This window comes from Kwoniella dendrophila, chromosome 5, assembly GCF_036810415.1.
Source record: "Kwoniella dendrophila CBS 6074 chromosome 5, complete sequence".
Taxonomy (NCBI): domain Eukaryota; kingdom Fungi; phylum Basidiomycota; class Tremellomycetes; order Tremellales; family Cryptococcaceae; genus Kwoniella; species Kwoniella dendrophila.
The window spans coordinates 1,374,223-1,390,037 of NC_089480.1; the positions used below are offsets into that span (position 1 = coordinate 1,374,223).

General features: G+C 36.8%; 7 protein-coding genes across 7 annotated transcripts; 2 read left to right on the plus strand and 5 right to left on the minus strand.

The window, feature by feature from the left end:
• Positions 1-123: 123 nt before the first annotated feature.
• L201_004356 (uncharacterized protein) lies at positions 124-3,824 on the plus strand (the record flags this gene model as incomplete). The annotated part of the gene is made up of 13 exons (XM_066220098.1): positions 124-148; positions 211-239; positions 302-352; positions 412-632; positions 747-888; positions 965-1,138; positions 1,247-1,587; positions 1,725-2,034; positions 2,101-2,319; positions 2,405-2,708; positions 2,825-3,420; positions 3,497-3,589; positions 3,717-3,824. 13 exons carry the CDS (start codon positions 124-126, stop codon positions 3,822-3,824), a joined length of 2,613 nt encoding a protein of 870 aa, XP_066076195.1.
• A 461-nt stretch (positions 3,825-4,285) lies between these two features.
• On the minus strand, positions 4,286-5,326 carry L201_004357 (uncharacterized protein; the record flags this gene model as incomplete). The annotated part of the gene is made up of 4 exons (XM_066220099.1): positions 4,286-4,561; positions 4,646-4,865; positions 4,986-5,075; positions 5,247-5,326. 4 exons carry the CDS (start codon positions 5,324-5,326, stop codon positions 4,286-4,288), a joined length of 666 nt encoding a protein of 221 aa, XP_066076196.1.
• Positions 5,327-5,902: 576 nt separating this feature from the next.
• L201_004358 (uncharacterized protein) lies at positions 5,903-7,806 on the minus strand (the record flags this gene model as incomplete). The annotated part of the gene is made up of 3 exons (XM_066220100.1): positions 5,903-7,491; positions 7,592-7,616; positions 7,729-7,806. 3 exons carry the CDS (start codon positions 7,804-7,806, stop codon positions 5,903-5,905), a joined length of 1,692 nt encoding a protein of 563 aa, XP_066076197.1.
• A 367-nt stretch (positions 7,807-8,173) lies between these two features.
• On the minus strand, positions 8,174-10,323 carry L201_004359 (uncharacterized protein; the record flags this gene model as incomplete). Its single annotated transcript, XM_066220101.1, has 8 exons — positions 8,174-8,632; positions 8,706-8,782; positions 8,850-8,932; positions 9,007-9,228; positions 9,336-9,388; positions 9,472-9,640; positions 9,730-9,765; positions 9,866-10,323. The coding sequence occupies 8 exons, from the start codon at positions 10,321-10,323 to the stop codon at positions 8,174-8,176; spliced, it is 1,557 nt and encodes a 518-aa protein (XP_066076198.1).
• A 594-nt stretch (positions 10,324-10,917) lies between these two features.
• On the minus strand, positions 10,918-12,839 carry L201_004360 (uncharacterized protein; the record flags this gene model as incomplete). The annotated part of the gene is made up of 4 exons (XM_066220102.1): positions 10,918-11,994; positions 12,048-12,229; positions 12,296-12,625; positions 12,716-12,839. 4 exons carry the CDS (start codon positions 12,837-12,839, stop codon positions 10,918-10,920), a joined length of 1,713 nt encoding a protein of 570 aa, XP_066076199.1.
• A 508-nt stretch (positions 12,840-13,347) lies between these two features.
• L201_004361 (uncharacterized protein) lies at positions 13,348-13,844 on the plus strand (the record flags this gene model as incomplete). The annotated part of the gene is made up of 3 exons (XM_066220103.1): positions 13,348-13,394; positions 13,616-13,679; positions 13,743-13,844. 3 exons carry the CDS (start codon positions 13,348-13,350, stop codon positions 13,842-13,844), a joined length of 213 nt encoding a protein of 70 aa, XP_066076200.1.
• A 702-nt stretch (positions 13,845-14,546) lies between these two features.
• On the minus strand, positions 14,547-15,601 carry L201_004362 (uncharacterized protein; the record flags this gene model as incomplete). The annotated part of the gene is made up of 6 exons (XM_066220104.1): positions 14,547-14,616; positions 14,685-14,774; positions 15,023-15,109; positions 15,228-15,320; positions 15,411-15,482; positions 15,594-15,601. The coding sequence occupies 6 exons, from the start codon at positions 15,599-15,601 to the stop codon at positions 14,547-14,549; spliced, it is 420 nt and encodes a 139-aa protein (XP_066076201.1).
• Positions 15,602-15,815: the final 214 nt, after the last annotated feature.

The following is a 15,815-nucleotide window of genomic DNA, read 5'->3' on the forward strand; positions in this document are numbered from 1 at the left end:
ACAATACATGACAACTCTTACAATATCTATAATCTTCATTTGCTCGAGTCATATATCCAGTTCAACTTGCGTATATATAATACACAGAAGCCCGTCAATTAGATTCCATTTTAAGGTAACAGGATGAGCGGGCATTATAATTTGAAAGGTAAGCTGTTTCTTCCTTGTCGAACTGAATTGGACGAATAGCTGATCTACCATAATATTCAGCGTTGATCAAGGCTATAAGGTCATGTAAGGTAGGTAAATGGGGGAATGATGTATATTTCCGTTATGAAATACTGATTGAACTATCTCTTAGACTCTAGCAGATGAGAGAGCTGTTATTCAGAAGGAATCGGCAGCCGTAAGAGTGAGTAAAGGTCGTTGTTATAGTGGAATATATATCGCTAATCTAAATAAACTTGGTAGACGTCCTTCAAGGAAGAAGACTCATTCACAAGATACAACAATATAGCGAAACTTTTATATATTCATATGCTGGGGTACCCAGCACATTTTGGTCAAATAGAATGTCTAAAATTGGTTGCTTCACCTAGATTTGCCGATAAACGATTAGGTTATTTAGGTATTATGTTGTTGTTGGATGAGAACCAAGAAGTCTTGACATTGGTGACTAATTCGCTTAAAAAGTGAGTGACTGATCTGACTGTCGAGGAATCTGTTCTAGTATATCAACGTTCCGTGGTGCATACACAATATGCTTGTCTTGATATTTACGTTAATGGCTTTATCGTTTTCTTTAGCGATATGAATCACTCCAACATGTATGCTGTCGGATTAGCTCTTTGCACGTTCGCGAATATATCTTCAGAAGAAATGTCTAGAGATTTAGCAAATGAAATTGAAAAGTTATTAGGAAGTAGTAATACTTATATAAGAAAGAAGGTATGTTCCAACTTTCTTCTTACCATTTGATCGCTAAGCTAATAAAATCACACTGAATGACTCCTGATTTGAATAGGCCGCATTGTGCGCGTTAAGAATAATCAGACGTGTACCAGATTTAATGGACCATTTCGTATCAAAAGCTAAATCATTGTTACAAGATAGAAATCATGGTGTGTTATTAGCTGGTATAACATTAATAACAGAAATGTGTGAATTAGATGAAAAAGTCTGTGATGAATTTAGGAAGGTAAGTTATGATTTCGGAAGTGAAAGTTACTGAGAAATCGAACATTGTTTCAATGATATTATTGAGCCAAGCTGATCAACTCCACTTATATGTCATGGGGAAAAATAGGCTACAGGATTATTAGTTAAACATTTAAAAAATTTAGTTACAACAGGATATTCAGCTGAACATGATGTATTAGGAATAACAGATCCTTTCTTACAAGTTAAAATTTTAAAATTATTAAGATTATTAGGTAGAGGTGATCAAAATTCAACAGAAATCATGAATGATATTTTAGCTCAAGTTGCAACAAATACAGATTCAACTAAAAATGTTGGAAATTCAATTTTATATGAAACTGTTTTAACTGTTTTAGAAATTGATATTCAAGGTTCAGATTCAGGTTTGAGAGTCATGGCTATTAATATTTTGGGTAAATTCTTGACTAATAGAGATAATAATATCAGGTGAGTAAGAACTGTCTTCTCATTGCATTATATGCCGAGGGAGCGCAGCAAGAAAGAGTTCGCGAATCTCGCCACATCCATTTGGATATCTGATAAAATACAACATGGAAGCTGATACATTATTCTTCACTCCCAAGATACGTGGCTTTGAATACATTGAACAAAGTAGTCACAATAGATACAAACGCAGTACAAAGACATCGAAATACAATTTTAGATTGTTTACGTGATGGTGATATATCAATCAGAAGAAGAGCTTTAGAATTATCCTATGCTTTAGTGAATGAATCAAATGTTAGAGTTATGATAAGAGAATTATTGAGTTTCTTAGAAGTTGCAGATAATGAATTTAAATTAGGAATGACAACTCAAATTTGTTTATCAGCTGAAAGGTTTGCTCCTAACAAAAGATGGCAAATTGACACTGTTCTCAGAGTCTTGAAAGTGGTAAGCTCGTTTTCTCTCTCTTGACACAAATTAGCGTTAATTAATGATCGTTAAATCCCTTTTTAGGCCGGAGATTATGTACGGGAAGAAATCTTAGCAGCTTTCATTAGATTAACTTGTCATACACCGGAACTACAGTTCTATACTGCGCAACGATTATATTCAGCTTTATCAAACGATTTATCACAAGAAAGTTTAACTTTGGCTGCTGTTTGGATTATTGGTGAATTTGGTGATGTTTTATTGCAAGGTGGTACCATTGATGATGGTGAAGAGGTTAAGCAGGTAAGTGTGATATCAGCTCGCAATCTTGCATCATATGCTTGATCGCGAAAGTATGTTCGCTAATTTATACATCGTTCTTATTTAGGTGACCGACACAGATATAATTGATTTATTACAATTGGTCTTATCATCACCATATACGAATACACTTATTAGACAATTTGTTTTAACTGCATTGTCAAAATTATCAGTCAGGTTTACAGAATTATCTATGAATTCACAACAGGATAGAATAATAGAAATTTTGAATAAATCCCAATCAAATTTAGAATTAGAAATTCAACAAAGATCAGTCGAATTTAGTTCTTTGTTCAATTTACAAGATGTTAAATTAGGTGTTTTGGAAAGAATGCCTCCTCCCGAAATTAGAGCTACCATGATGGGTACAGGTAAGTGTCGTAATCCTTCAATCTACTATGTCAATACTCCGTGTTGAGCTTTCACCTTCAATCCTATAATGCAACGATTTTGCTGACTTGACTCAATTGACATTCCTTTCATACAGTGAGCGAAAGAAAACCTGTTGGATCAACAAGAACAGATAAAGACACAGTAGTAGATCTGATTGGTGACGATTTGACTTCACCTACAAATGGAAACTTACCTACCAATTCATCTGGTCCATCTACACAAGATTTATTAGCTGATATATTCGGTACTGGATCTGGTGACTCTTCTATGGGTATAACGACGAATCAACAGAATGGGGCCGCTCTAAATACAAATAAATCAGCTGCAGCTGATATAATGTCATTATTTGATTCAACACCTTCTATACCATCTACATCCAACCCTGCTTCATCACCAATAACGCAGTCTAATTCAAATTCTGGTAATACTGGATCACTATTTGATTTAGTCACTCCTTCTTCATCATCTTCTTCACCAGCCCCTATGCAACAACAGCAACAATCCCAGCCACAACAACCTGCTAAATCACAATTACAAAGTTATACAGCATATGAAAAGAATGGATTGAAAATCACTTTAACACCAAAAGTTTCACCTAATCAACCTGGTTTGATACAGATCTTAGCAAGGTTCCAAAATTCAACTAATGATATAATTTCAAATGTCAATTTCCAAGTTGCCGTACCTAAAGTAAGTTGAGCTTTCTTTCTCTTTAATATTTTAAGGATATCGCTAACATACTATCGTGTTTCTTCCATTTTAACAGACTCAACAATTACAAATGCAAGCTATGTCATCCTCTGAAGTGTCTGGCAATTCAACTGAAACTCAACAAATGAGAATTAATGCTCCTGCAGGTGTAAGTTTTTGAATATTTTAACGATATTTCTCCTTTTCCCTCGTGGCGTCCTTTTCACTTAAAAACTCTAAACCAATGTAATCAACATATATGCTTATATCACGTCTGCTTTTGGCTCTCATAAAAGGCTTCAATAAGGTTAAGAATGAGAATATCATATACCAAATCAGGTCAAAATATAACTGATCAACAAGATTTCTCTGGATTCCCAGCCGATTTGACTGGATCAAAATAAGTCTTAATGGTGAGAGTATAATAAGAGCTTTTTACATATAGTCGATCTCAGATCATATCGTATATGGATTAAAAAGGGTAGAGAGAAGAAACCATTTAGACTGGTCTGTGAAAAAGTATATAATCATTTCAGATGGATCAATCGGATTCCAGCATTCGCGGAAAATCAGATTAGCTCTCTAATTGAGGCTGCTAGATTAAACGAAATATCAAACGACATATACATATACCCTTCATTCTGTGATGCTCATTTTGTGATGTATAGAATCAATTGATAACTTTTATTCCTTTATGCATGATACGTTATACGATATACGATTTGCTAGTAGTATAGAAATGGTATATTATTCATGGGTTTTTCATTCTCCTATCAACGTTATAACTATTCTGTTTTCCTTCTTACTTTGCCTTCTCTACTTTTTTGTGACCGCCATTCTACCTCTCCTGATCATGACTAATGATTTAATCTAATAAAGCTTCACCTAAAATACCTAAAACACTACCTTCAGTTTCTTGAGCTTTAGCTTCATGTTCTTTTGCTTTAGCTTCAACTTCAGCTTTTAATAATTCAGCTTCATGTTTTGCTTGTTCTACTGGATTAGGTACAGAAGGATCAATCAAAGGTCTAATTGCACCTGATAATTCAGCAGGTTTGATACCTAATGCATTAGCCAAGTGGTATATTTGTGATTGGATATCTTCTTCTGGATTTCCTGATGAAGGTGGACTTGGTTTGGGCTATGCAGATGAAATAAGATATATTGCGTTGGTTAGCTTCCTTATTTGATTGCAGTGAGTTTCGAAAAATATCGTTCAACTCACGACAATAGATTTAGGATCAACACTTGCAGTAGCAGATTTACTTGAAACACTGTGCACACTACTTGCTGCACTTGCTGCTGAAGCTGCAGCATTTGATACAGGAGTTTTATGATTACCTGTTATAACTGCCCAATAACCTCCTACTTGATGTGCCCAAGCTACAAATCTCCAAATATAGAAACCTAAAACTAGGAATAACGATAATACCAAGTACGTCAAGCTGTAAAATGTTATGGGAAATCGCTTATCAGTAAAGAGTCATTAATGAAAGTTCTGGACGAAATTCTTCTTAACCCAAGAATTGTAAAATTTCGTTACGCCTTTATGAATCGAGACTTACAACTTGTTCATTGACATATCAATAAAAGGTGGTTTGACATGAGGTTTATTTCTAGGTACTTTCTTGGCTGGATTTGAGGATAATGAAGCTCTATTAGACACAATGAAAGGATATAGATTAGCTGATTGATATAAATCATGAACGCATAACTAGGTATGTCAATTATCAAGTCCCCTTTTTACAATCAGATACCATACTGCATACAGCTTTCATATGATATTCTGTTTAACAAATAAAAGCTTGCGGAAAAAGCAGACTTACGGATTCTCAGTTTCAGTTTCTTTCTCCAGTTTGTTTGTTCGTTGTCTAACGCCTGAAGCTTCTGGTGTTGGAGTGGACATGATGATTATGTTCTTCTGTTTCAGAACGGATATATGTTCTATAGTAATTTGTGTAATGCTCAAAATTTATGGATAAACAAGGATAACAGAACTAAATACAACTTATAACAGCAACTGTTTGAATTGCGCAAAACTGCAACCTCAACAGTTAAGGTTATGACGAGCTGGCCATCTACCATCAATAATTTCACTTACAGTTACGTTGCACCGCGTCATACGTCATAGGCAAGGTAACCCCCATGTGGCATTTAACGGCACCACAACCTTTAAGCACGATAACCATTTAAGTGATTATTGGTGATCGGACCTCAGTCTTGAACGGCTTGTCAAATGGAATATATTTGATGCATAAAATGGAATTACTAGCAAATCTTGTCTATTTCTTCAATGATTCTGCATCCTGACCGTCTCCAACTCGATTATCCCGTTCAATGCATGATTGTTGCGATCCTCAAAATATCCACGAGGTGGATATTCATGCAATAATATTATATATATATATATATTTATATACGATTAAGCCATCGTTGCTTTCAGTCCCACCTATCTGTTTTAACTGACTACGCTTTTACTTTTTTACGTGCAAAATCTTGCTTCCACATCACCATCATAAGACTCTGCGATTTTACCGCAACATGGACAGTTGAGTTGATCATTGTCCAACATGTTGATCCATTTGCATCTAGACATTAAGATTTCAGCATCATTGAGCGAATTTTGAATTGATTTCAAGTACAATTCCACTTCTTCCTCTTCATAACCTTGATAGAAACATTGTAGAGTAGGCCACTGGAAGCGATCTGTGTACAGATTCTCATATAATTGACTGAACAGGTCGCGAAGCTGAACTCCAAAATCACGATTGCCCGAAGTTTTTCGGCGGACGAAGTATATTCTGTTGGGTGTTTCATAAAAAACACATCTGATAGAAAGATTGACAGGATAATTGTGAATTACAAGATTTCGTAGCGATCTCTTATTGATCTCGTAGTTCAGGAATGTTATGATGGATGGCCAAATATTTTCAACCATATTCTCAAAGTACTCAGTTCTTCGTTGTTGTAGTGATTCCGATTGAACAAGATTTTGAAGTCCATCACCGCCAGCGCTAAAGAATGGAGCTGAGCGGTCTTTCAAGTATTGATCGCGGTCGGTTCCAGACAATGTTGGGATAGTTAAACAAACGTTCTTCGGGGTTGCCATATTTTTTATAAGCCATGTAAAGGCATTGATAGTATCGGAAGAGCTGATTGTTAGGAATCGGTCATTCGCGGCTGGGCATATCCGATCGAGTTTATCTGCCCATTGCTTAACAGCTACATCAGTTATAATCAAATTCTCGACATATGGGAAAAGGGCTGTTGAGAGTGATTCATCCGATCTCTTCATTTCTTTCTTTCTTTTCAGTATCCAATCGCTAAGGTTTTCGCACAATCTAGTGGGTATTCTACAGTTGATTTTCAGATTCAGAGTATGATGAAATAAAGCATGTTTTCGTTTAGTTGTTATTCTATTCGGGTGATATGGTGGAAAGGGCGAGATTGTTAATTGACGTGGACGTGCACCAGTACGTGGAAAGCTTGATTGAGGTGGGATACCAAGATCATATTCATCTTCAGATAGAAGAGCGATATCTGGCCATTGAGGTAATCGAGTTGAACTTGATTTGATTTCATGTATTTGAAGATAAACGTCTTGCATCATTCGCTTCTCGAAATTTTTTGACTTGTTATATCTAGCTTTACTCTTTCCAGGGAAACCGAGAAATAACGATTCTACATTTTTCTCATTAATCTCTATTTCTTTATACAAGATTGGCGCTATAACATGATAAGCGGATGACGAAGTAGACATGAGCTTGACTCGTGTAGCTGAATCACATAGGATGGCAATAAGACGAATGATATCGTCTGGAATATGAAGCTGATTTGCAGATTTGACCGGAATCTTCTTCTTTGTGTCGGATGAAGTCGACTTGACACGAAGCTGATTAACGGTTTGGGTGGGATTGATGGTGTTTTTGGTAGATAATGATTTTGTCAATTTGGATGATTCAGCGCTGTTGGTAGGATGTACCAGGAACTGCGTATTTCGTTTTATACTATTCTGATGTTTAGGCTGAGGAATATTGGATAAAGGTGCATGTTGTCTTTGACGTTGTGAAGCTTTGCGAAAGAGGGAAATCAGGTCGGATATTAATGATTGTCCATACATTGCTTGATATAGCAGATGCAGATGCAGATGATACAGATTCTATGGACTTACCAGTAGTAGACATATAGTTGGGCTGCTACAAAACGAAGGCAGATTATACTAATTAGTAACCTAATCCAGAGTATGATCAAACTTGAAGAAGTAAAAAATGTGTCAAATGCGGTGAGAGAGAGAGAAAAATAGCTTACTCTATCATGTGATGACCTGACACCAGCTATAGTCTTATTTTCGATTTCATTGTTGGTGCGATGATTCGGTTCTTTCATAGTGACGCGGTACCGTTTGGCTTGTAAAAGCTTGATTTATGTACAGCTAAAAACAGTTGAGGTATTCAAGCTAATGGGATTATTGAAGGGAGAGAAAGGAGAAGCTCAGAAATTGAGATTGGTCTTTTTTATTTAACATTATTTGATGTATTTCGTTTTTCGAGTAAACAAGTTGAATTATTGGTGATGGCACGGATACATACAAACGACTTGACAACCCTGAGGACTTCATCTTAAGTTGGATGATGAAGTCCAAGCGGTGGCTGAAACAATCAATACCAATGTCTACATTCTGCACACTCTACACTTATCGTTCTAGAACAACAGATGAATCGGCCCTAGCGATATTCAACCCCTTTGAAGCATCTTATTGAAGCCTTTTACCTTTCCTCTCTGCTAAACTATTATTCAGTTGCTGGACATTTCTTAATCCTAACCCATTCCCATTCATACCCGGACTCCCATAAGATGAGTTGCTAAGATTATTAGCATAACCATTCACATTGAGTATATTATTATTATTATAATTATTGTAATTTACTCTACTTTCACTTCTATCCCTTGATGCAGCTTCTTCTAACCATTTTAAACCTTGTAAAGCATAACTCGCTAACCAGAAAATTGGTAATTTCAATTCAAACTTTTTATTTCTGCTAAGACCTGAAGGGGGTTTACTTGTATTGGCGAAAAATGAATCATTTAATGACATTTCACCTCCAATTGGAGAAGAAGGTAATGAAGCTTGAGGTGATGGTGTAGAAGGGATGAAGACTGAAGACGAAGAAGTAGATGCAGGCGGTTTAGATTGAATAGCTTGTAGAACGAACTAGAATGCAATATTACATAGTTAGCTTGATAGTCTGTATGATGTTTGCAAAAGCTCGAAAGGGACTACTCACGAATGGATAGATCAAAGCGAATATAGCCATGTTGACTAGAGGTGGTCCGAAAGCAGTCAAGAATGTGGCCGGGAAGCCTGATTCAAAGGTGCCTCGTTAGCTGATCATGGACAACTGAAGTGCCAGTAGATTCAAAGGACTAACCGAAACCTATCATGTAAGCAGTCCTATCTTGCATATAAGAGATCCTATAATCTAGAGGCCATTGTTTCGAAGTGAAATTCCATCTATAAATTCATCAGCCGGTGTTTTTACATGAAAATTTACGGTTCTCTGATGACTATATTGGTGATATACTCACTCGAAACAATAATAAGCATCAATCACACACATATAAGTGAGACTACCCCATTTACCAAATATCGGTAATAATCCTATCAACCTTGATATTAGAGTAAAATCACTAATTAACAGAATCCTCGTTATAGCTTGAAATATTTTTGCGAAGGGAGCAGGTTTTGGTATAGAAGATGAAAATGATGAAGTGGTTGGTGTAGATGTAGGAGAAGGTTGAAATCGATGGCTGCATATGTGAGGTTTTGATTGATAGTTAGCTTCAACTCATATTTAAAAGTAATACATCAGAAGGGATAACTCGGTTTGTTTTGTTGGGAAATTAACTTGACTTACGAAGGATGTAAGATTGATTGAGCTCTTTTCGATATTGATGGACCCCAAGAAGCCTAAGCATGTTAAGCTCAAAATCAATTCATTACACAGTAAATAGATCAAGTATAACAATATGAAAGGAATGGGTAAGACTTACGTTTATCCAAAAACAAACTATAAAAACTGGCCAACTCAATAATAGATTATACCACATTCCCATTTTTTTAGTTTTATTTTCCATCAATTCAGATATTGGATGTACGAAAATGGGTGAAAATATCAATGATCCTAATGATAAAGATAAGAGGGATAATAGGTTGATCATTCTGTAATAATGTGGTGAAAGTCAAAAATTAGCATTTGGATTGTTTAGATTGCCTTTCTTTGGCTAGATAAGATATAAGATCATACTCACGTAGATTTCAATACCAATGTTCTTAATTCTCTATCACTATTGGATTATTCAGTGAAAGGTGGGTAAGCTAAAGATTACTTGACTCTCGAGAAGGCTGTTGTTTGAGAGAACAACAAATTGATAAAACTCGACTGACCTCCAAACTAAATCCCAACTCCTTTCTAACCTCAACGCATCTTTCAATCCCAGTCCTATATGTTCAATGATCTCTCTTATCCTTTTCCCTATATATGTACCGCTTTTCCAATCTTCACCAAGACTGACATTACCGCTACCTCCACTACCATATGTATTTGACCCATAACCATAATCGTTAAGATCCAAAGTAGGCGAATTTAACCCTCCTCCTCCTGTATATGAGGAAGTTGACCCACCTAAATTAAGTGGTGATGCTTGTGGAATAGTATATTTAGCTGCTCCTCCATTATTATTGTTTGAATTGGGATATAGATTAGCTGATTGTCTACGTAATGGTGTATATGCTTTGTTAATATTCGGTATTCCAGGTCTTGATGAATTTGATCCTGATTGTGAGGGAGAACTACTTGAATACGGTGAGGAAGGTCCAGCTGGACCCGGACGTCGATGCAGCATTTTTGTTATGGTCTCCCTGTTCGAATGACCTTAGTACGCCTTGAGTTATTGTAAAGCTATGATGGTTTGACATAGAACAATCCTTGAAAGGGTGTTCCTCTGTTCATTCGTTATCTTCCTGTTTGACGCGTAGTCATCAGCAACATGAATTCTGAACAACTTTATAGCCAGACGCGTCATATAGTACAAGTTAAACCGGTAGTGATAATCGTCAAAATTGATACATCTCTTTTTCAAATTATTCATAGATTATGTATATGAATGTATTACGGGTTTGGTCTTTTCACTTTAACTACAACTATTACGAGGAACAAAAATCGACACTGAAGTATTTTTCACGGAAACATTGATGGAGATTCGGTTTTTTGGTTATTTTACAAGCAAATTAATGAATATACAAACAGACAGTTGTCAACAAGAAAAATTTAAAGAATAGAAATAGATGATTTTCATTATAGATAAAATTGAACCTTTTATTCGGTAATTTTCAGTTATTGCCCTTCTCCTCTTTTCATCTTACATCAGCTTTTCTTCACAACAACTCCCTTTACGATAAGAAAGTCATCAGTTGTTCTTGGACCAATTCGTCTTCGATTAATTATTAGAATCTAATCCAACCCAACTACCTTCTAATCCAGAACCATCACCTTCATTTTCGTTTTCGTTATCACCATAACCGTTTCTTGATGAATTGGAAGTTGAATTTGAAGTATTTGTAGTTCCTGTATGAGTTGAACTGATCAAGTCATCGTTACCTCCTTCATGATCGCTGCTATTGTTTGATGAGGTAGCTGATCTTGGTGTTCGTGAAGCGCTGTGATCAGAGTTCATATTCTTATCACTTGATGTGGTATATGATTTAGGTAAAAGTGGATGACAAGGTCCAGTTGAAGATAAAGGTAAGATAGGTAGATAGTTCAATATTTTAGGTAAGAAAATAGGAGGTAAATTGAATTTTGATACCATGTAAGGTAAAAAAGATCTTGAACCTATAAACCAATTGTTTCTTGTATTATACGCTCTGAACTTCTCGAATGGATTATTAAAGAACGATGATTTTAACAAGACTAGTAGTTTAATTTCGAAATTTTCATAAGATTTAATCTTATTACCGAAACCTAGAGGACCAATTACATTGCCATATAGACTCGAAATTGAACCTAAGAAATAATCTTTTATGATTGATGCTTTATCAATAGGTGATGAATTAGCCAACAATTTCTCTTTAGCAGCTTGTCTTCTTGTTAATTGTTTACTTCCACTTAGAATAGCTGGCAATGAAGGTAAATTGATATCACCGACATAAACAGATAAGATTTTGGAATTAGATGATACTGCTAAGTTCTTGCCAAGAAGTTGATGATTCGTAGTCAGAACTTGACTAGCAAATGTGTCAGGTGTAGTCAAGACTGAAGTGGAAGGATAGAAATTAACAAGCATAGGTGTAGTTCCATCTTGATTTGGAGCTAAGAGAGTTGGTAATGCTGGTAATCCACCTGGTTGAGTAGGTGGTGATGGAATCAATGGATAAAGAGAGAGGAAAGCGTGAATATGTGGTAGGTGGGTTGGTGAAGGGTTATAAGGATCTCCCGATGCGTATTTACCAGATTGTGGGAATCGTAAAGTCAAAGTAGCGAGTAGTGATCGGTGGAAAGGTGGGAAAGTGGTGGTCTATACATGCATGTTAGCATCCTTCACTTACCTCCATCAGAGATATCGCTTACATCGTCAGGGTCATAAATTAAAACTCTCAAAGCTGATTTTTCTTCGAGACCACTTAATCGTCTTTCCAATTGATCAGCATCTTTAGATTTAGGTACGGCTACAAGAACGATGTATCCTGCTCTGAGTAAACTTGCGGCGAGAGCGATCAAGATAGGTGGCATAGGGGAAGGAGCAAGAATGACTATTACCATGATATTCGAGAATGTCAGTTACCTTTTCGCACGGTTTCTTCGTAGCGGTAACTCACCAATCGCTTCTTTTAGCATTCCATCCTCGACTCTACCCTTAATACCGAATTTTCTCTTTAGTTTGAATTCATTTTTCAATTTTGATAAATTACTTGAGTATTTGTACACTGTTAAGCCTGTCAAACCTAATCCTACTGTAAGAGCTGTACCAGCGAGATAAGGATGTTTTCTAATTATTTTTTCTGATTTATGATAATATGATGTTAAACCTGTCAAGGGAATCAAAGGTAAAGGCGTAGGTGGTGGTGGAGGAGGTGGTGCTTCTTTACCACCAAAAGGTGGAAATGGTATTGATATTGATGGTGGTCCATGAATGTTTAGAGTTTCAACTAAAATCCGTATCAAAATGTGAGTCAATGTCTTGACATCGCTAACGATGATAAGGTAAACCTAATTCTCTGATTCTTAAGAATACTTACACAACTCGTTGGTCACTTTCTCCATAGTCTCTAGCATCTTGTATGGTAATTCGTGCAGATTATTCGGTACTTGACTGTCTAACCATTCTTCGAGCTGATCAAGGAATGACAGATCGTCAGGCATGGTGAAAGATCACTTTGTTCAATCAGTTAACTATTCTTAGAGTTTGGCGATGTTCTGTCTTTGCGATTCCTCGTTTAGAATTCAATCCGGTGAATAGGTTTAGGAGATGTTAAGAGTCGTCGCACAGCTATATATAGTCGGGAGAGAGTTAGTGATAGATATCGAGGATGATGAGAAAGATATAAAAGACGCGGTGTAGGTTCGGCAATGGCAAGTGATCAATAACTCACGTCGAATGACGAAGTGGGTGAATGGATGATGCTCTATAACCGGCATACTAAGTAGTAATCCTCGGTTATCTCCTATAATCCTAAAGTATATTGCCACATCATGCTAGACAGAGGCATATTTTGATCCCGCTCATTACCTTTTACTTTGCTTTCTCTTTTCTTCGATTTCACTTTACATGATGTCGAATAAATGACTATTATATTGTTATTGTAATTTTCAGCATATAACAGGAGTAACATTAGTAGATAAACAAATCAGCCAAAAGATATTAAGCAAAATGCCTTTCTCAGACGAAACAAAAGATAGAGTTAACGCTGCTGTCAAGTGAGTTTCCGTTTCATACAACAATACTACATTCTCTGTAATATAACATGAGTCGTCTAACTTTTTATTTCGAATAACTAGCGTTGGCAAGGTTAGTGGTTGCCTTAACCCTATCCGCAAAGAAAAAGAAGAATGAATGGAACACATGAGAACTACGGGAAAGGAATGATTACTGATTAACATCCATTTCATCGCCGATACATAGAACATTTTGACTGTAGCTTGGATCCCAATGATAATCTACATTGGATACAGAAACTCTACTCCTCAACCATCTTTGATCAAGTAAGTCAATCCTTTTTACACTAAGCGAAACGGATATTATAGCTTATCAATCGCGATACTTAGACTTATTACACCGCTAGCGTAAACAAAGTTATAATGACACAAGAATCGGAAGAATCTAGAATGAAAAAGGTAAATGACCCTTCATCTTCAACCGCTTGTTAATCAATGAATCATAGTAGTCAGAACTAATGTGTCTTCGATAAAAATCAGGTGTAGCTGTATTATCACTTCTCATGCAACTCATATTATCAGATCGAGCGATTATGTGTAAGGAAGCAAGCACGACCATGAGAAAATGTGATCTTGATTACCATAAGCACCAATTCAATTGATCACTTTTACACCTTCTTGTTCCTATGTTCTTCCACAAATACTCAAACCTCTACTTTTGGGGTTCTCCTCATGTTTCAACCAGCGATGATGTTACAATCCCGAGGATCTGCGTCATTCATCCTCCTTACTCAGGGGGAAGAAGACGTCTGTATTTGCTCAATATCTCATTTCTAATGATATGAGGGCAAAATTGATGCTTAATGGGAGGCCCGGCTGAGCTGGTTTCCACCTTATACTTGCTGCCATATCTTTGTCTTGTCATGAGGGCTAATGTGCTGTCACGCCTTGTTCCGTTGGCCAATGGTTTGATATCAACGAAATCCACTTTGCTGAACATTTATCGGAAAGTCTGATACCGTACAAGAACCTCGGCTGCCAAACATGGACATAACATGCATTCTTTCAAATTTGATCTTGCATCTCATTTTCTACAACATATACTCGTTCGGAACAGACACAAACACTCTACATGAACCCACACACGAAGTATGTTACCCTTAAAAATATCGCTTCAGAGTAGCTAATGACAGTTTATTTTGAGCTGGAAGGACAGTTGTCACAAGTGCATTGACCTGGGGGACAACTGAATGAATCACCGCATCTAGATACAAATAAACAATGTCAGCATCTAGGTGGGATTCGGCTATTTTCCTAGATAAACAAACACACGAGCATGATTTGGATGCATCTTTCTTCTCTTTAGCGGGACAATCGGCACATTTACATTCCCCAGGTGGACATGAGCATGTTTCACCACATCTGGATGAGATAGCCCAAAGCATCAGCATTGAATCGAAGGCCACCCGTTGCGACAACTCGCCCTCACCCCCGCTCGCCACTTCCTTAAACAACGTGCGCAAGATATCCTCTTCATGGTGCAACCATGGACACCCTCTTCGAAACATCAACGAATGACTGCATGTTCACCCTCGACACCTGCACAACATTATCGTCATTTCCCCTGCCCCCCGCCTCCTTGTGGTATAGTTAATAGATATGTCACTCACCCGCATGATTTGGACTGGTTTTTGTTTGAGTTAGGGCATGATCCACATTCGCATTTACCTGGAGCACATTTACATTCTGGGTAACATCTGGAAATCGGGCAATGGATATCAGCTTAGTATCCACATATCATTAGTATCGCGAAAGTTTGAGTCATGGTGAGAGCTGTAATGAAGGGAGGAGTGATAATGTTGGAAATTGACCTACGTGCACTCCTTCTTTTGTTCTTTTTCGTGTACAGGACATCCAGGACAAGTACATGTACCGGGTGCACATTTACATTCGTGATCTTTCTGACATCTAAACAAAACAAGTATGTATGTACATATAAGCTATGATCGCCATCTTTTTTTTTTGATTTTCTTGGTTATTGGAATTGGATATACTTACGTGCAAACGGAACTTGGGTTCTTGGAGCTACATGAGCATGAGGCTGATGAAGCAGCGGTGGGAGGGACAGATCTATAAGGGTGATTATCAGTCAGAACTCAAGATAACCATGTTGTAGCAGGTTGGATGTAGAGAAGATAAGAATAGTAGATGGTCAAGTCAATGAGGTCTTTTGAAACTTACGAAGACATGATGATTGGATATTTTTATTCTATATCTAAATTCAAGAATGATTGGGTTTCTATAGTTATTGTATGAATAATATATGTATGGATGTAGAGATGAGGAATATTCAGTGTGGAGTTTGGTCCTGCTTTATATACCCTTTTGAATTTAATCGTTTCAGGTGATTATCACTTTGAATTTTGCGCCAAAAATGCTCAACAAGGCAAAAACAACTCAATC